General features: G+C 47.5%; 1 protein-coding gene across 3 annotated transcripts in view; it reads left to right on the forward strand.

Annotated features, from left to right (window-relative positions):
* The first annotated feature begins 9,949 nt into the window (after positions 1-9,949).
* Positions 9,950-21,081, forward strand: part of LOC115468951 (ras-related and estrogen-regulated growth inhibitor-like) — a 104,694-nt gene continuing 93,562 nt past the window's right edge. For 2 of the 3 annotated variants that reach the window (XM_030201135.1, XM_030201134.1), the window contains exon 1: positions 9,950-10,280. In XM_030201135.1, coding sequence (XP_030056995.1) covers positions 10,172-10,280 — 109 coding nt within the window. In that variant the 5' untranslated portion in view covers positions 9,950-10,171. The remainder of the gene's footprint in view (positions 10,281-21,081) is intronic. The other variant, XM_030201136.1, reaches the window with a different exon arrangement.

Consider the following 21,081-nt stretch of genomic DNA (forward strand, 5'->3'; position numbering starts at 1 on the left):
ATCAGATCCACTACACGTGTGCTAATAAGTCTGGTAGGCTATTGGCGGCTAAATTGAGGAAACTGAGGGCTGATCGCCACATTTTGAGGGTCAGGGATACAAAGGGCCAGATGTCATGGAGTTCAGCACAGATCAGAAAATGCTTTGCTCATTATTATGAGATTCTATACAGGGAGGATGCTGCTGTGCAGACAGATGCCATTGACGACTATTTGGAAGCCAGGGGATTGGATGTGTTAACAGATGTGCAGAAGGCTGAGCTTGAATGCCTGGTGAGGGTTGATGAGGTGATTAGGGTTATTAAAGCCTTGCTGACAGGGAAAGTGCCTGGATTAGATGGCTTCACAAATGAATTTTTTAAGGCATATGTGGTGGAATTAGCTCCTTACCTGACCATGATTATTAATTCTGTACGAGAGGGAGCATCCCTTCCGAAGACTATGATGGAAGCATGGGTGGCTGTCATACCCAAACCGGGAAAAGACACTACAGAGTGTGCCTCGTACAGACCTATTTCAATACTTAACACAGACGTCAAGGTACTGGCGAACGGGTTGGGTAATGTGTTGCCTAGTCTAATTCACCCCGATCAAGTGGATTTCGTAGCTAAAAGACAGACTATGGATAATATCAGGAGAACAATAGATCTTGTGTATGCAGCCCAGACGAAGGATAGGCCAGTAGTATTGCTTGGATTGGACGCCGAAAAGGCGTTCGATCAGGTTCACTGGGGGTACTTGGACAAGGTCCTATATAGGGTAGGAATTGGACAGTATTATAGGACTTGGATTCAGGCATTATATTCCGCGCCACAGGCTTGTGTGAGAGTGAATGGGGGGAACTCTGAGGTGTTTAAGTTGGGCCCTTATCCTCTTTACTGTTTGCTCTGGCGATGGAGCCATTGGCGGCTGCTATTAGGGCAAATGGTGATATTGCTGGAGTGAGGGTGGGAGATCAGGAATATAAAATTGCATTATTTGCGGATGATGTTCTCTGCCGAACCTAATGAAGGAAATTGAGAAATATGCTAGCATATCCGGATATAAACTCAACGCTAGTAAATCTACTGGACTTGCGATCGGAGTTCCGCCGCGGTTGTTGGAAGCATTAAAGCAGTCCTTTCCGTTTAAGTGGGAGGGTAGTTCAATAGGATATTTAGGTGTTCAGTTGTCCGGAGAGATCTCCGCGTTATTTGCTATTAATTACTTTCCTCTTCGGCGGGAGATACAGAGGGACTTGGACATGGGATTGTCCTGGTTTGGAAGGATTGCAGCAATTAAAATGAACATCTTGCCTCGGCTTTTGTATCTGTTCCAGGTGCTCCCCATAAAGGTGTCTAGATCTTTTCTGTCTGGTATGCAGGATATGATTATTCGATTTATATGGAATCAGAAAAGACCAAGGTTGCCCCGTGCTTTACTCTATAAAAGTAGGAAGATGGGAGGGCTGGGGGTGCCAAACTTGTTTTGGTACTATATCGCAGCGCAGTCTAGAGCTGTGGTAGATTGGTTTAGGAGGGAGGAGTATAAGGTATGGGTTGACATCGAACAGACCTTGGTGGGTTCTTGGAGACTTGGGCACCTCATGTGGGTAGTGAACAAATACAGGGGGAGAGTAGATAGGTTCCCTCCCACCATGGGCGTAGACTGGGGGGGGTGAGCCCCCCAAACGACGAAGACGAGTTCTTTCTCACAGCGGCGGGTGGGTGGGAAAGCAGCCACGCTGAACTCCATCCTTCGCTTCCTGAATCCTGCCCTCTCAGCGTCCCGCCCGCCCCAAAGGAAATGACATCAGAGGAAGGCGGGACGCAGAGAGAGGGCAGGATTCAGGAAGCGAAGGACGGAGTTCAGCGTGGCTGCTTGCTTGCTGCTTTCCCGCCCGCCTGTTTGCCGCTGCAGTTTGACCTAAAGTTTTCTTTAAACAACTGGTAAGTTAGAAAAATGTACTCTTGAGTGTATGGGAGGAATGTTTACATGTGTTTCCATATTAATGTGACTTTTCTATTTTATTAAAAGTCATTTTCTTATGGTGTAGATAATTTTATTTGCTCTTTTTTGGGGGTGGGGGAGGAGGGCAAAGGAACCATAGGTAATCAGTGATGCGAATGGAGTGGTACAGAAAACAGGGGAAGGGATGGGAGGATTTATTCACTTTTCACTGATGTCTGAGAGTGAGTTACATTCAGCTACAGTAGGGATTTCCCTATCCCCAGTTGGCTTACAATCTATTTACTACACTATGCTTGTTTATTGGAGGGATGGGTTAAATATCTCAATAAATAAGTAAGGAGTCCTTTCATAAAGGTGCACTAGCGTTTTTAGCATGGGTAAGGAGAAAAGAAGGAAGGAAGGGAGAAAGAGCTGGCTTGATATCTCACACATGTTCATTATGGTTATTCCCCAAAAAAGCCAGCTCTTTTTCCCTTCCATCCTCCATATTAGCATATTCAATTGCATATATATATATATATATATATATATATATATATATATATATATATATATATATGCAAATGAATATGCTAATATGCTCCGCCCCATCCTTTGCCCCCCCCCCCCCCCCAAATGAAACAGTCAAACTACGCCCATGCCTCCCACAATTCAGGCCACCTTCCACTATTGGGATCTTATGTTCCCAGAGAGGAAGCCGTTGGTTTCGGGCTTAGCACCGATAGTGGACAATCCATTGTTTGAGCCGGGGATAGGGAATATCACATATGGCAGATGGGCGGATTCCGGACTTGATATGGTTGGGCAGATGCATGTGGGAGAGAATATAGTCCCATTTAAGACCTTGATGGCTGACTACCATCTTAGGCCTCAGGACCGTTATGCATATCTACAGCTGGTGCACTACTTGAAAAGTCCTTCCTATATAGGCTGTTTGAAACGCGAGGTGCACCAGCTGGAGGTGGTATGTGTTGACTCCAAAGACACGCGAGGCATGATATCCCGTTTGTACGCCTATCAGGTGACTTGTTCCAAACCGTCCCTCTTACATAGGGAAAGATGGGAGCAGGAGTTACGCTTCACATTACCAGACTCCAGTTGGTTGTCTTTGGAAAAGCAGATTATGCGGTCTTCAGTGATAGTGGCTGTGCAGGAAAACGCTATAAAGGTTTTTTACCGGTGGTATTTGACGCCGGTGAGACTAAATCACATGTTTGCTCAGGTATCAAAATTTTGTTGGAGAAAGTGTGGAGGGGTGGGAACAGCTGGACACATCTGGTGGCTCTGCCCTAAGGCACAGGACTATTGGAGGGGAGTGCAGGCGTGAATTCAGGTGTGGATCGGTAAGTCTGTACAGTGGCATCCATTGATTTTTCTGTTGGGGCAGAGGCCAGTGGACCTTACATCAGATCAGTGGCTTTTAGTCCGATGCTCTCTCAATGTAGCTAGAATAAATTTGGCCCAGCATTAGACCGCCTCCTTCCCTGACGCTTCGCTGCCGGAACCGCATGGAGGTAAATTTAAAAAGAAGAAAAAAAAAACAAAGGGATGCATGGATGCGAAGGGGGGGGGGCATGGATGCGAAGGGGGGGGGGAGAAGAGGGCGGGCCAGGCTGGGACATGGGAGAGAGAGGAGCATGGAAGGGAGAGAGGGGACTTGCTGGAAAAGGATGAATGGAGGCGGCAGGGGACAGAGGAGCATGGATGGGCATGGATTGGGAGGGCAGGGCTCAGGGAGAGAGGGGAATTGCTGGAAATGGATGAATGGAGGGGGCAGGGGACAGAGGAGCATGGATGGGCATGGATTGGGAGGGCAGGGCTCAGGGAGAGAGGGGAATTGCTGGAAATGGATGAATGGAGGGGGCAGGGGACAGAGGAGCATGGATGGGCATGGATTGGGAGGGCAGGACTCAGGGAGAGAGGGAAATTGCTGGATAGGGATGAATAGAGGGGACAGATGGGCATGGATGGATATGGATTGCAGGGCAGGCCTCAGGGAGAGAGGGCAATTGCTGGATAGGGATGAATGGAGGGGCCAGGTGACAGAGGAGCATGGATGGACATGGATTGGAAGAGCAGTGGGAGGGCAGGACTCGGGAGAGAGGGGAATTGCTGGATAGGGATGAATAGAGGGGACAGGTGACAGAGGAGCATGGATGGCCATGGATTAGAAGGGCAGGACTCAGGGAGAGGGGAATTGCTGGATAGGGATGAATGGAGGGGACAGATGGGCATTGATGGATATGGATTGCAGGGCAGGCCTCAGGCAGAGAGGGAAAATGCTGGATAGGGATGAATGGAGGGGGCAGGTGACAGAGTAACATGGATGGCCATGGATTGGGAGGGCAGGGCTCACACTTTCACTCTGACTCTCAAACAGTCACTCTCACATACACTCTCCCAAACATACACACTCCGAGGAAAACCTTGCTAGCGCCCGTTTCATTTGTGTCAGAAACGGGCCTTTTTTACTAGTCTGTACATAAAACGCTACCTCAACATTCTGAAGACAACCTGCTGAAGCCATCTGCAAAATCCCTAAACAGTTCGTAAGTTCATGGTGGTGAAGCCATCCAACTCACCATGTCTCTCTGCCCCGCCCTCGAGGGCGGAACACAGAGAGTAAAGGGATCCATAAAGGCACCCCTACCAACTGGCAACCCCCTCCAACAAACAACGACCCAGGCAGGGGGAGTGTTTCCGTACTCCTCCCCCTGCCTAGGAATCGCTACAGACTGCTGGCAAACTCCCCAACCACATGACCACAAAAGCCACCCGCAACCCCCCCCACACACACACATAAACACACACACACACACAAACGCAAACACACACACAAACGCAAACACACACATATAAACACACACAAATGCAAACACACACAAACAGACACACAAACACACACACACAGAAACACACACACACAGAAACACAAACGCAAACACACACACAAACACACACAAACGCACACACACAAACGCAAACACGCAAACACATACACGCAAACACACACACACAAACGCAAACACATACACGCAAACACACACACACACAAAAACACACAGAAACACACACACACACAAACGCAAACACATACACGCAAACACACACAGAAACACACACACACACAAACGCAAACACACAGAAACACACATAGACACACATACACACACAGAAACACACACAGAAACACACATACACACACAAACACATACACACGCAAACATACACACACACACAAACACATAAACACACGCAAACATAAACACACACACACACAAAAACATACACACAAACACACACAAACACATAAACAAACACACGCAAACATAAACACATACACACACACAAAAACATACACACAAACACACACACACACACACACAAAAGCACACACACAAAAAAACAAACAAACACACACACACACAAACAGCCTCGACGGTGCACCTTTAAGCGCCCCCCCCCCCCACCGCATCGCCACAACAACCCATGCAACGGGGCATCAGAAAGCCCCTTCCCTCCTCGCCGCATCACCCAACCCCTCCCCCACCACTTCACCAAGCCCCTCCCCCCCCACATTGACCGCCTCGCCACCCGCGACCGCTAATACAAACTCTGTCCAGCGGCTGCTGCTGCTTCTATTCAGCAGCAGCAGCCCGTACATAAAGAAAACAAACAAACAAAAATACAACCTCCTAAAACACACCTCCGTGGAGAACCATCTCACATTGGCTGACATCTCTGCAGCCACTCCTCCTCTCCCCTCAACGTCAGTGCCCCTGCCGGAAGACCCCGGAGAAACGCCGAGACGTCAGAGGGGAGAGGAGGAGCGCATGCTGAGACTTCAGCCAATGTGAGATGCTTCTCAACGGAGGTGCGTTTTAGGAGGATTTTTTTTTTTGTTTTCCTTATGTACGGGCTGCTGCTGCTGAATAGCAGAAGCAGCAGCCGCCGGACACAGTTTGTATTAGCGGTTGCGGGTGGCGAGGGGGTTGATGAGGGGGAGGGGCTTGGTGATGTGCCACGGTGGGGGGGTCGGGTGATGCGCGAAGGGGGGGGACAAGGGGCTTTCTTTGGGTGCTGCGCCGGCTGGGGGGGGAAGTGGGGGTCTCGCTGGACATGGGTGGCTGGAAGGAAACAGGGGGAGGGGAGGGGAGGGTCGCTGCACATGGGAGGCTGCAGGGGGGGCAGGGAACAGGGAGATAGGGATGGGACTCCACACACCACATGGGTGCCTGCAAGGGGGACAGGGGATACAGGACGGACACTGCAGGGCGGGCAGGGGGACAGAAGGGTTGGTGGTCATCAGGGAGGACAGGTGGGTCGATGGACATGGCTGGCCACAGGGGAGGAACAGGGAAAAAGGAGAGGAGTGTCCTCAGACATGGGTGGCTGCACAGGAGAGGAGGGTCGCTGGACATGGGTAGCTGCAGGGGGACAGAAGGGTCGCTGGACATGGCTGGCTAAAGGGGGGACAGGGGAGAGAGGAGGGACGCTGCACATGCATGCCTGCAGGGGGACAGGAGGGATGCTGAGGGGGGGGCCTGAGACCACATGGGTGGCTGCAGGGGGAGCAGGGGAGACAGGAAGGACGCAGCAGGGGGAGAGGAGGGTTGATGGGCATGGGTGGCTGCAGGGGGATGCTGGACATGGGTGGCTGCAGGGGGGACACGGGGAGAAGAGGGTCGCTGCACATGCCTGGCTGCAAGGGGGCAGGAGAGAGGGAGGGGGTGAGGGGGTTCCTCACACCACACACGCAGTCACTCATTCTCTGTCTGCCACATACACTCTCACTCACACACTCACTGTCTTTGTCCCTCTCTCACACAGTGTCACACAGAAACACAAACACTGTCTCTCACACACTCTCTCTCTCTCGCACAAACACATACACTCTGTCTCTCTCTCTCTCTCTCTCTCTGACAAACACGCTCCATCTCTCACACACACTCTTTCTGAAACATACACTCCAAGGAAAACCTTGCTAGCACCCGTTTCATTTCTAACAGAAACGGGCCTTTTTTACTAGTATAATATAAAAATGAAAAAGTTGGAAGTACAATAGGTTACTGTTATAACATTGGTGCGGTGCCTGAAGGTGTTGGTAGCTTCCAACAGCATTGTCTGTACTACTGTGAGCTTGATATAGTGTATTGTTTGTTATAAAGTTGCATATAATTTGTATTTCTTACCAATGTTCAATAAAGACTTCTTTAAAATAAAAAAAAAAGTTCAAAAAGGTTTCAGATCAGTGGTGTGACTGAAAATCACCACTGGGTTGAAAGATCATGAGCCCAGGCTTCTGATGATTTCCTAACAATTCCCTCTATGTGGTAATCAACTAGTAGGTGAATACGCTCTTGCATCTTTAGCCAAGTGTATAGCAATGAAACGTATTCCTTCCTGAGCCAAACTATTACTACTACTACTGTTTATCATTTCTATAGCGCTACAAGGCATACGCAGCGCTGTACACCCATACACAAAAAAAAGACAGTCCCTGCTCAAAGAGACTATTAGATCATCATTGGTAGATTAGCACTTTTCCCCAGCATGCAGCTGCCTACCAATATCTTTTTTTTCTTTAAAAGTGTATTGTTTCTTAGAAGGGTAAGAATTTTAAGAAAAAAATTTTTTTAATGTATTTGAACTGTGCTTTGAGTGCTTCCATCAGAGTGCCTGACCTTGATTCTCTTCCATCCCCCCTGGGTAGGAGGTATTCTGGACATGAGGTGTAAGGATATGTTTAGAGAAATTCTTCAGGGAGGGATGGGGGAGAAGTGGTTGGTTGGATGATAGGAAGAATTCTCTGGGAAGAGGGGATGTGCCAATGGTGAATTAGTGGAAGACTGCTTTAAGGGAGAATGGAGAGTATTACTCTCAGTGCTGGGGCCAATTCTGTTCAATATATTTTTGAGTAACATTGCCAAAGGGTCACTCAGTGCACGCTTTTAGTGAAATTAAGCTTTCTTAGTTTCACGAAAAGGAGCATGCCAGATGTGAGGGGAAGAGAGAGCAGGGCAGGCAATGCGATGGCGCCGGAGACCATTGTTGGACGAAGTCTTCAGCTGGTAGGAGTTAGGGCTTCCCGCTAGCCAAGGTATTTGCGGTGGTGGTGCTTCAGCTGATGGGGTTGGGGACCCCCGCCAGCCAAGGTGTTACAGCGGCAGAGGGGGGAGGTGGCAGTGGAGGAGGGCTGACCAAAATGTGCCCCACCACCACCACCTTGGGCTCTGGTCCTTCCCACCTCAAGGTCTGGTTACGCCCCTGCTTAAGAGTAATGTCAAGAAATTCTTTTACACTGAGAGGGTGATTGATGTCTGGAATGCCCTCCCGAGGGCGGTGGTAGAGACAAAAACAGTGATGGAATTCAAAAAGATGTGGGATGAACACAGAGGATCTCTTTTTAGAAAATGGATGATATTAAAAAAAAAAAAAGCAACTTTAAATGCTTGCAGGTGTGTGGATGTGTGAGTGACGCTTGAACTAAGGCTGGTGCTGGGTAGACTTTGTAGGTCTGTGTTCTGTATATGACAATTCAGTTTAGGATGGGCTGGAAAGGGCTTCATTGGCAACTTCAGTAGCTGGAACTGAGGGCAGTTGTTGGAAGGGCGCTCTGGAGAGCAAAAAATATGGTTGATGGGTACCTGGAAGGCAGGGGTGCTAAATAGATGGTTGGAATGTTGTTTCAGGAAGAGAAGGTGGTGTGGTAGCCATGTTAGTCTTCTACTACTTATCATTTCTGTAGCGCTACTAGATGTACACAGCACTGTACACTTGAACATGAAGAGACAGTCCCTGCTCGACAGAGCTTACAGTCTAATTAGGACAGACAAACAGGACAAATAAGAGATAAGGGAATTACTAAGGTGGGGATAATAAAATAAGGTTACTGAACAAGTGAGTAAGGGTTAGGAGTTAAAAAGCAGCATCAAAAAAGTGGGCTTTTAGCCTGGATTTGAAGATGGCCAGAGATGGAGCTTGACGGACCGGCTCAGGAAGTTTATTCTAGGCATATGGTGCAGCAAGATAAAAGGAACAGAGTCTGGAGTTAGTGGTGGAGGAGAAGGGTTCAGATAAGAGAGATCTACCCAGTGAACGGAGTTCCTGGGGGAGGAGTGTAGGGAGAGATGAGAGTGGAGAGGTACTGAGGAGCTGCAGAATGAAAGCACTTATAGGTCAATAAGAGGAGTTTGAACTGTATGTGGAAACGGATAGGAAGCCAGTGAAGTGACTTGAGGAGAGGGCTAATATGAGCATAGCGACACTGGCGGAATATAAGTCGTGCGGCAGAATTTTGAAGAGGAGAGAGATGGCTAAGTGGGAGACCTGTGAGAAGCAAGTTGCAATAGTCTAAGCAGAGGTGATAAGAGTGTGGCTAAGGGTTCTTTCTGGTAGTGTGCTCAGAAAGGAAAGGGTGAATTTTGCTGATGTAGAGAAAGAAACGACAGGTTTTAGCAGTCTGCTGAATATGTTCAGACTGCAGAGAAGGAGAGAGAGGAGTTGAAGATGACCCCAAGGTTACAGACAGGGAGAATGAGAGTGTTATCCACAGAAATAGAGAATGGGGGAATAGGAGAGGTTGGTTTAGGGGGAAAGATAAGAAGCCCACTTTTAAAGGTAATAAATAGAAATGAAAGAAAACAGAGACGAGCATAAGATGATACCGTTTTTTATTGGACTAGTAATACATTTTTTTTAATTAGCTTTGGAAGGTAACCCTTCTTCAAGAAGAGAAGAAAAGGTGATGTGTGAGTAGCTGGATGGTTGTTTTGGGTATAAAGAAGCACTGGTGCTTAGGCCTGGGGAGGGAGGTTGCTGTGGGCTGCGGGCAGAAAGGAAGGAGCAGCAGGTAGATGGAAGTTTGTTAGGGTAGGGAGGCATGCTGACTGGGTACACTGGGCATTTAGGAGGAGGAGGAGCCTGGAACAGTGATTGGTCGGCAGTTTGGGGCATGGAGGAGCGTTTGTGGGTGGGTTACTCTGAGCTTCTGAGGCAAGGAAGGAAGCGCGCTGGATCGGGTCAGGGAGGGTGGATAGCACCTCGTATTGTGCCAGTGATCGTGCCCGTCTGTCTCAGCTTAGGGGCTGATCCTTGAGTGCGAGCGAGGAGACAAAATTGCTGAAAGCACAGATCTTGCTGGAGCATGGAGAGGCTCCAGTTCCCGTAGGTGGCACACAGGACACAAGGCTCTTGCCTTTTTCTCGGCCGGTCGTTGAAGAATGAGCTCCCCCTTCCCGTTGCCTCGTCCCCTGCGGCGCTCCGTGAGTCTAGCCCCGGGCCGGACCGCACGGCTCGTGGTATTGGGGCAGAGTGCTGTCGGTAAAACAGGTAAGGGGCGGGCCGGGCCGGGGGTCTGGGATTTCTCCCTCCGCAGATAGTGTCCCAGCAGTCTGAAGGTTATTTCAAAAGGAAAAACATATTTAAACCGTGCAGGGGAAGTGAAAGTGAATTCGGTATAAGTGGAATTCATTCTTTTCCTAGAAAGAAAAGACGAGCTTAGAAGTTGATCGCTTCTTCAAAGACCTTTTTTGAGGCGCTAAAAAGTACCTTGATAAAACTAACTTTTAATGACTGGACAGGATTGACGCAGGGTTTCCAATATAAGGAAGGCGAACGTCTGAGAAATCTGTACTGGTATTTTTGCTGTTCTTTTTAGGTGCACAGCTGCTCCACTTGAATGTAAAATACTATGTCGCAGATATTAGTAGGTGTGAATAAAGGATGACTTTCCGAGCCTATAGAGAATGGACAGGCAGCTCCTAATCTCTGGAGCTCAGTCTGATTTTTGTTTGCTTTTTTGAAGGGAGGGGGGATCTCTGAGCTCTTAGATAACCCTACATATTATGTCTTTATAGAAAGTAAACTAGGGTGTTGTTAGGGAATGCGAGTGAGTGCGAAGTCGTTACGTTGTTACTCTGAGCTATCAAAAAACGTTGGCAGCAAAATATTTAAAAAAAAATGAGGGTATTGCTGCCCCAAGACCACAGAGTTTCAGAACTACATAGGTACAAAACTGGTAATGACTGAGGGCTACAAGCTGTGTGTGTGTGATTTAATCAACTGTGCAACTGAGAATACCCAACTGTTATTCAGGAACAAATCGGAAGGAAACCTGTTCCATAGGATGAGGCTTAACCACTTTCAGTTGACTAACTGGACATTCTGAGCTACAGAGAGGTCACCAGGACGTGGGGGATACCACTTGTTAAGGGGATACCCAAGAAGGTGCCAATTATGTACCCCACGCCATGATTTTGAAATGTCAAGCCAGGGGAGAAAATGAAGATACAAATAATGTGAATGTACTTATATATCTATATACACACAAAATTAAATCATGTAAAGGCTTGAACTGTGTAGCAGAACATAGGTTGCACAGGATGGGGGGGGGGGGGGGGGCAAGAAGGTTGGCACTCTGGTAGGGGAGAGGGAAATAAAGAGGAAGGAACATCCCTCTTTTCCATCAATATATGAGCAGGAAAGCCTGGAAGGGAAGAGGGTGCAGAAAGTAAATCATGTCCACTGTTTTGCCCAGTGACCGCCTTATCCTTTCTTTTCTTTTTTTAACAGAAATCTCTGAGAGAAGGTAGGCCTGTTTCTTGATGGGAGAGGGGTCAGTGTTGTGCAGTTGTGGAATCATCAGCACTTATTCCTATCCTGGAATTCCAAATTAATAGTTTAGATAATAAGAATACTGAAACTTGGTATGTGGAAGGTTGTTGCAGGGCTGAAGGCTCTTAACACTGGGCAAGGAAAATATTGTTTGCTGGAGAAAGTGACCTAACAATAACATAGGAGGAAAATGCTGAAAACTTACTTTTTTTTGTTGGGTTTAAATAATTCTTATTTTTGCTGTGCTGTTTAAGTATTTGTATAATTTAGATATTGCTCCTTTTGTACATTGCGCTGAACCCAAGTTATGGGAAAGCTGCTGTCAAGAAGTGTAGCATTCACATTGGCACTGCAAATCAGTGTGGGTTTTGTTGTTAGCTGTTCAGGTAAATGGAACAAGAAGTATAACAAAATGCTCTTCTATTTAGCATTTAGCATTTTGTATTAATGTGTGATATTTGGAATATCCAGTGTTCTCCGAGGACAAGCAGGCTGATTGTTCTCACTGATGGGTGATGTCCACGGCAGCCTCGATGATCGGAAAATCTTCCTAGCAACAAAAGTTTGCTAGAACATTCGAGCATGCGTGGCCATACATTTCCTGGCTGTCGCGCGAGAGTCCCGTCAGTTTTTTCTCTTTCCACGGTAGGGAGCAGTTGTTTTCGCTGTCTCTGTGCCCTGAGAAAGAGCCTTCGTTTTTGGTAGTGAGTTTTTGCGCTTTTTCTTGTTTTATTCGTTTCTTCTGTTAAAAAAAAAAAAAAAAGAAGAGTTGGGCCCTCTTAAGTTTTCTTTTGCTGCCATCGTGACCCCTTCTGGGCTGCACGTTCGCGTTTCTCCTTTTTGTTACCTTTTTTCTTGGCACCATCTTGAATTTTGACTTAGCCGCTGCCGCCGCTATTTTTCCATCCATGACATCGAAGATTCCCAGCGGCTTCAAGAAGTGTGGTCGGTGCAGCTGGGCAATCTCAAGTACCGATCCCCATTCGTGGTGTATCCAGTGCCTTGGGCCCGACCATCGCCCAGACGCGTGTAAGTTGTGTCTTAGCCTTAAAAAGCGGACACAGGTGTTGAGAAAGGCTCGGCGGGAGCGTCTGTTTGGAGCTTTGCCTGGCACTTCGGCATCGAGGTCGGCTGCGTCGACATCGACACTGGAGATGGCATCGACATCGGGAAAGCAGGTAATACCTGTCTGGAGACCACCGCACGCTGGGAGCAGTGAGCCATCGAGTGGGTCTCCACCTGTCTCGAAGGCTTCTGCTGTGCAGGCCCATCGGAACCGACCACTGTCGGACCTGACCCCAAGGAGGCGTGTGGATTCCACATCGTCCTCATCAGTACCAAGGAGTATCGATGCCTTGCATCGAGCGAAGGCTAAGAAGCATCGGCTTTGGTCTCCTTCTACACACAATACCGGGAGCTCCGGGGCGTTGAGGAGTTCGGCACCTAAGAAGCGTCGATGCCAGGAGGACCGCTCACCCTCCATCAAGAGGTGTCGGTGCGTCAGTCTTCGGACAGTCCGGTACCGCCTCCCTGCTCTGCACAGGTTCTGCCTCTGGCTCCTACGCCGGCCCCACAGCCTTTCCCGGCAGACACTCTGGTCGTGCACCTCCAAGCCATTCTTCCAGGTCTCCTGGAAGGGCTGCTGCGTCAGTCTGTTCTGGTACCGGGGGGTGCTTGCGCCCTCGGTACCGTTGATGGAAGCGGCAGCTGGCTCTGTGCCTTTGGTGCGGTCTCCGACGCCGATACCGCTTGCAGCATCAGCCTCGGCTGCCACCCAGGTCAACTCCCCGTTGACATCGCTGGAGGAAGCTTCATCGCCGCCGGTGCGGGAGTCGACTTCTCGACGTCGTCATTGAGGACGTGGTTCCTCGGAGTCGAGACAGGCCCGATTTCGGATTGCAGTTCGCGAACCCTTGTCCGACACCGAGGAGGATGCTTCGTGGGGAGAAGAGAAGGATCTGAGGTATTTCTCTTCTGAGGAGTCTTGTGGTCTTCCTTCTGATCCCACTCCTTCGCCTGAAAGAAAGCTTTCTCCTCCGGAGAGTCTTCCTTTCTCCTCCTTTGTGTGGGAAATGTCTGTGGCTATTCCCTTCCCCGTGGTATCTGAGGATGAGCCCAGGGCCGAGGTGTCCTAAGGAGTCATCCACTGTTCCTCTGCAAAATGTCCTTAAGCAGACATTGCTGAAGAACTGGATGAAACCACTCTCTAATCCCGCCATCCCCAAGAAGGTTGAGTCCCAGTACTGAATCCATGGAGAACCTGAGTTGATGAAGTTGCAGTTACCTCACGACTCTATGGTTGTGGATTCTGCTCTCAAGAAAACCAAGAGTTCTAGGGATTTCCCTCTGCGCCCCTGGGACGAGAATCTAGAACTCTGGACTCTTTTGGGAGGAAGGCCTATCAGTTCTCTATGCTCGTGTCCAAAATTCAGTCCTACCAGCTCTACACAATCATCCACTTGCGGAACAATGTAAAGCAACTGGCGGACTTGGTCAATCAGCTCCCTTCGGAGCACGCCAGGCCTTTTCAGGAGGTGGTCAGGCAGCTGAAGGCGTGTCGTAAATTCCTGTCCAGGGGTGCTTACGACTCTTTTGATGTTGCATCCAGATCCACTGCTCAAGGTATAGTGATGCGCAGACTCTCATGGCTGCATGCCTCTGACCTAGACAATAGAGTCCAGCAGCGGCTAGCGGATGTTCCTTGCCGAGGGGATAACTAGAATTCATAGGAGCTCTGCTGGATTCACAGACCGCTCATGCCTATCTTCCAGAGGCGATGGCGGACAACCTTCTGGCTCTTGTTTACTTGATCCTAATAGGGGATGTGTATATAATAGGAGGTACCTAAAACATTAACAACAAACAGTACTCCTGTTCTATAAATTACAAAATCTTTATATAGTTCAACATTTTTATTGGTGACAAAACGTAAAACACCACATGTCCAACATTATCCATTTGCATATTCAGCTAAACATGTACATCTTTAAAACTGAATGATACAATCTGTCAACCATCTTTTCATATTTTCTCCCCGCCCCACCCCTCTATTCCATCTCGTCAGTTATTTTATTGGGAATACTACATATCCAGATATCTACTGGTATAAGGAACTCTGCTCCAATCTTAATATGTTCTCCTTTGCAAACAAACGGTTGTCATCAAACTTTTACCTTACACCTCTTCCCCTCCATTGTTATGCAATAATAAGTTTTTAACGGCTCCTCCCATGTAGCTTAACTCCCCACATAGTATAACTCCCAAATTCAGACTTTGTTACCAATGATGTATGATTCCTCTCCCCCCCTTCCCCCCTCCCATTATTTTGCCTACTACCAAGGGAGTTCCCTCCTCACCTCCCCCCTCTCCCCCTTCCTCTCGCTCCACATATGACTCCTCCTCTGTGGACGCTGTACTTCCTTCTTGTGATCTCCTCATATCCACCATCCTATCAATGACATCCACATTCCACTATCTAAAAATCCCAAGGGAGAGAATATTGAAATAATAATAAATAAAATTAAAAAAAAAAAAATCATCATAGTCTATTCAGCAAAAAACTGCGGGTTCTGGATGATAACGATTGTATGTACATTTCCCAAATTCCCAAGAAAGCCTTCCTTCTCTTTGGGGAGGATCCCACCACCCTCCTCTCCTGCAGAAGCAGATCGTATAGGCGGTTTCTCCAATTCCAATAATCTGGCGGCTCCGCTGCCATCCAACTATTCAGGATAAGTTTCTTCCCCATTAAGCTGGCCTTGCGGATGAACTGCCGAGCCCCTTTTTGCGGAACTGCTAACATTTCATATTGATCGAGCAATACCCCCAAAGGGGAAAACTGAATTTTATGTTTCAACACCTTTTCCAAGTATTGAGCTATTTGCCTCCAAAAAGTTTGTATCTTGTAACAGTCCCATAGATAATGAAACAACGTGCCCTCCCCCTGCCGACACTTAGAACACAACGGGTCCGGGACTCCTCCCATGTGAAACACCTGAGATTTGGCCATGTATGCTCTGTGTAAGATTCTATACTGGCATTCTCTCAAACTAGCATTCCCTGACATGGAGGGTATTCGTGACACCAGCCTCCGGAAGTTAATTTGCAAATTAGGCTGTTTCAAATCTTGAGCCCACTTCAGCTGAATTTTCCCCATCTCCTTTCCTTCTCCCAGCTCCCACAAGGCTTTCTGCAGCCCTGAGACTGATAGCCTCTCCCCAGGCATGGAACCATAGAATTCTCTAACTCTACGCCCATGTCTACCTCCCAACCGTACTGGGTCCAAGGAGCGAACATAGTGAGCTAGCTGTCCATATGCAAATGTATGGCTATAATCTATACCTACTCCCAAGGCACCCAAGCCTAATAACTGTCCCCGGGAATCAAGGACATGCTCTAACCTTATGATACCTAGTTCTGCCCATCTAAGAAACACTTTATTTTCTGAGCCCGGTTTAAATTGAGGATTGCCCTGTAATGGTAAAAGATCTGACATCTCCGCCTCTAGCCCCCAGCTCTTATTTAAATCTTTCCAAGTCTCTCTAATGGGCCTCAGCAACACGCTGTTGCCCACCGGACCAGGAAGAGCAGTCCCTGGGCATTGCAGCAGATAATATAGATGATTGGGCTTAAAGTATTCCTGTTCCAGTCTCCTAGGCGTGAAGTCCTGCCTGTCCAATAGCCAGTCTCCCAAGTGTCTCAACAAGCAAGCTTGGTTGTAGCGATGGAGGTCCGGAAGACCCATCCTCCCCTCCCTCCACAAGCCCATTAATATTTTCAAAGGAAACTTAGGTTTGGAATCCCTCCAGACAAACTTCCTCACATACTTATAAATCCAATTTATGTCCTTATTCTTTAACTTCAAGGGCAGCACCTGAAAAGTATAGAGCCACCTTGGGAATTCTACCATTCTGAATAGGTGTATCCTCCCATGTAAAGTAATTGGTAAAGCTTTCCACCTCCCCAGTTGCCCCTTCATTGTGTCTACCAGCCTGGTGATGTTGGTCTGATATAGGGCCGTAGTGTGCATGGTGATCCACACTCCTAGGTATCGAAGAGACTCCACAGCCCATTTCAAAGGAAATGTGCCTCCCCATAGCCGTCTCACACTGTCATTAGTCGTCAATGCCAAGGATTTTGAGTAATTGATCTTAAATCCTGAGAAATCTCCATACTCCTGGAAGAGTTCTAATAAAGCTTCTAAGGAACGTTTGGGCTGAGTAAGGTGCACTAAAATGTCATCTGCGAAAGCAGAGACTTTAAATGATAGCGGATCCCACTTTACCCCTGTCACTTCAGGATGGGCACTAATCTCTCTGATCAGGGGATCTAGGACCAGGACAAAGAGCAGAGGAGACAGAGGACATCCCTGTCTTGTACCTCTCCTGATTGGGAATAAGTCTGACTTCTCCCCATTTATCCACATATATGCCTGTGGATTAGAATACAATGCTCACACCGCATTCCTAAATGCCCCCTCTATCCCCACTTTCTTCAATACCTCAAACATAAAGTTCCAAACTACTCGATCAAAGGCCTTCTCTGCGTCAAAGCTGACCAGCACAGAAGGCCTTTTCTGTGCCTCCACTGTCTCCAGGGAAGCCAGTAGAGCTCTTATTACTCGCCACTGACCTGCCTTTTACAAATCCTACCTGAGGGGAGGCTACTAAATCAGGGAGCACCCTAGCTAACCTATTGGCCAATATCTTCGCATAAATTTTTATATCACAATTCAACAGAGATATTGGCCTGTAGGACCCCACTTCCCTCTCATCCCTACCGGGTTTTAATAATACTATTACTTTCGCCTCATTTAGCCGATCTGACAAGGTTCCTGATGTTATCATATCATTGAAGAGGTTGATCAAAGGACTTGTCACTTGCTCCTGCAACAGCTTATAAAAAGCCATACTAAACCCGTCTGGTCCCGGCGCTTTATGGATTTTGCTTTGCTGTAATGCCAGCATCAGCTCCCCCTCCTCTATAGGGCTATTCAGTATTACCGATTGCTTCTCTGAAATCCTAGGTAACTCTTGGTTGGTCAAGTATACCTCGCTATCCGGAATTATATCTGACGGCTCCTCATATAATGCCTTATAATAGTCCCGAAATCTTCCTATGATCCCTCCAGTCTCCCGGATTATCTGCCCTCCTCCATCTTTGATTTGCAGGATCCTAGAAGGCCCCTTCTGCCCCTTCACTAACCTACTCATCAAAGTACCCGCCTTATTCCCATACTGAAAGAGTTGATGTTGGTAATAAATTTGTGACTTCCTAGCCCTCTGGTGTAATAATTCATTCAGCTCCCTTTGAGATGCCAATAGTGCTCTTTTCTGTTCTTCCGTTCTGATCTCACCAAATCGCACCCTCCTAGCTCTAATTTCTTTGTCCCTCATTTTCCTAGCTCGAGCCCTATAGGCAATTATCTCCCCCCGCATTACCACATTTGCTGTTTCCCAATATAAACTTGTTTGCTGTTGGTGGCCCCTATTATGCTCCTCAAATTCCTTCCATTTACCCTTATATATTCCTTAAAATGCGGATCCCGGTATAATTCAAAAGGAAATTTCCAACTACCCCTTCCACCCCCATTTCTAGACACCTGCAGCTGTATATATATAATTGAGTGGTCTGATATTTCACATGGCCCTATTTCTGCTGTTGGTATGTTTGCAAACAGGCCACTAGAAACCAAGAAGTAATCAATACGGGATTGTGTCAAATGTGCCCTAGATACATGCGTGTAATCTCTGTGTGTCGGATGGAGTACTCTCCATATATCAATTAAATCCAGAGTCGAGCAGAGAAAGGGCAGGCCTCTTTTACAATTGCTTAATGGAGCAGTTGTGGAACTACATTTATCCATCTGGGGGTTATATACCAAGTTAAAATCTCCTCCAAGTACAATATTGCCCTCCTGGAAGGGGCTCAGCAGTTCTATTAAAGTTTTGTAAAATTTATGGTTAAAGACGTTCGGTGCGTATACATTGCAAAAAATGTACTTGGTACTTCCACATTCCACCTCAGCCAGCACATACCTACCCTCCTCACTTCTTTTAACCGACTTTATTTGTAACTGCAGCCCTTTTCTAAACAACATTAACACACCCCCTTTTTTCCCCTTCGCCGGGGACCCCACCACCTCCCCCACCCAACCTTTCTGAAATTTACTATGTTCCTCTGCTGTTAAGTGTGTTTCTTGGAGAAAGACCACATCCGCTTTATGCCGCTGCATGGCCTGCAGGACTTTGGTGCGTTTAATGGGTGATGAAATCCCCCCACGTTCCAAGAAATTAGCTTAATCGTTCCCAGGCCACATTCTTATCGGCATGTTTCCCTTCCACATATCTTATAAGTGAGGACACACCCCCCAGCCCCTGGGTGCCTCCCCTACGCCACATCCACCTGCTTCCTGCCTCCACCCTCTCAGTGTTACCAGAACAGAAAGAATAAATAAAAGGAGAGAAAAAAAACAAAAAACCCCTACTTCCCCCCTCCCTCCCCTCCTCCCCTTCCCTGTTCCCCTTCCTTCATGCTACTCCCAAAGGACCAGACTGCCGTTCTCGCAAGAGAACAGGTCACGTCCCTGTCCCCCCTCGTCCCCCCAGCACCATCTTCCAGGTTATGCTGCTATTCCCCGCTACTAAAATATTTTTATATCTCATTTGCTTATAAACTGATATAACCAACATGATAAACAAATTCAAACTTTCAACTCCTCTTTATACTTTACCCAACTTATGACCCTAAGTTTCTCAGCATATATATCTCAAATATCCCTGTGTGACTCAGAGTTTTTAGCAACTAGCATCTGATGTTTGTCCAAGTTCCCTTTGACTCTGGGTATTCCACTTTATCGCCCGCTGCCGTCTTCTTCTGTTATTTCAGCCTTTCTTGGCAAACTGCTCTCCTTATGGGCTCCTCTGACCCCTTGATTGTACTTGCTCACTCTCTTCTCCCCCGCACTCCAGCATTTGATTGACAAACTTTAAAGCTTCTACATGTGAGCTAAAAACATGCGATTTGCCCTCATGCTTTATTCTTAGTTTTGCTGGAAACATCAAAGCAAATCGAGCTTTCTTTTCAAAGAGGCGTTTGCAGACTTCAGCAAATTGTTGACGCTGGGCTGCCACTGTGGCCGAAAAGTCCTGAAAACAGAGCACGCTACGGGCTTCATATAATATCTTGCCTTTTAATCTCCATTCCCTCAATATTTCTTGCTTGTGTGCATAATTGAGTATTTTACAAATTACCACTCTTGGTCTCTCCGTGTTCTGTCCTGCTCTCCCCAATCTGTGTGCCCGCTCTATCTTCAGCGCCTTCTCCAGCTTCGGTATATTCAACACTTTGGGCAGCCATGATTCTAGGAACCCTGCTAACTCCACTTCTCGTATCGACTCTGGCAAACCGATCAGCCTGAGATTATTCCGTCGCGATCTGTTTTCCAGATCCTCGACTTTTGCTTCTAATTTTTCCAGCCGGTCTTTCAAATCTTTTTGCTGGGTTTCGTATTGCTGACAGTGGTCCTCTACATCTGACATCCTCTGCTGAAATCCCGTCAAATCGGTGCGCAGACTTTCCAACTTTTCGTCCATCTGCCCAATCTGATCGGATATTTTCTGAAGCTTTCGGTCTACAGATACTTCTAGCAGGGCTGAGACCTCTGCTGCTATCTCTGCCGCCCAAGCAGAACTCACGGACTCGCCAGTCACGCTAGCCTCCGCCATCTTGCCCTCTCCCACGCGGCTCTGGGCTCCCTCTTTCCGAGTTGTTTTTGCGGCCATTCCGACCGTATTGCAGATTGGCGTTGCAGCTGCTTACTGCGTGAGTGTTCCGGTCTCTTCCCTTACTTTTTGTGGGGTTTTCAGTGGTTTTAGACGGCGCTAGGGGAAGTTGTTATCCGAGGGGACCCAGAGCTCTAACGAGCGGCGTCCTCCCCGTCGCCTAGCATCACGTGACCTCTACAAAATCTTTATTAGTGAAAACAAACCAGTGCATTAAAAGTATTACCAAATAGTATCTCTGCAACTCACTCACACTGCCATCCACACCAGACTTATACCCTGATCACATATGTAAATCCCACACAGAACATTGAACAAAAACGTTCAATATCTGCTGTGATCATTAAGAACTGGGTTTTGTGTGCCCTTGTGTTTTTTTAGGGCTCACTGACTGATCTTTTTTGAGATTGTGCTCTGGTGATACACAGAGGCTGAAGAAACTGCAATTTAGGGTTTTTGTTCAATGTTCTGTGTGGGATTTACATATGTGATCAGGGTATAAGTCTGGTGTGGATGGCAGTGTGAGTGAGTTGCAGGGATACTATTTGGTAATGCTTTTAATGCACTGGTTTGTTTTCACTAATAAAGATTTTGTAATTTATAGAACAGGAGTACTGTTTGTTGTTCTTGCTTACTTGGCCAGAGCATCTCGGCAGATCACAGCTCGGCAGATGTTGAGACTTCTAGGCCATATGGCCTCCACAGTCCATGTGACTCCCATTGCCCGTCTTCAC

The sequence above is a fragment of the Microcaecilia unicolor genome, chromosome 4 (assembly GCF_901765095.1).
Source record: "Microcaecilia unicolor chromosome 4, aMicUni1.1, whole genome shotgun sequence".
NCBI lineage: Eukaryota > Metazoa > Chordata > Amphibia > Gymnophiona > Siphonopidae > Microcaecilia > Microcaecilia unicolor.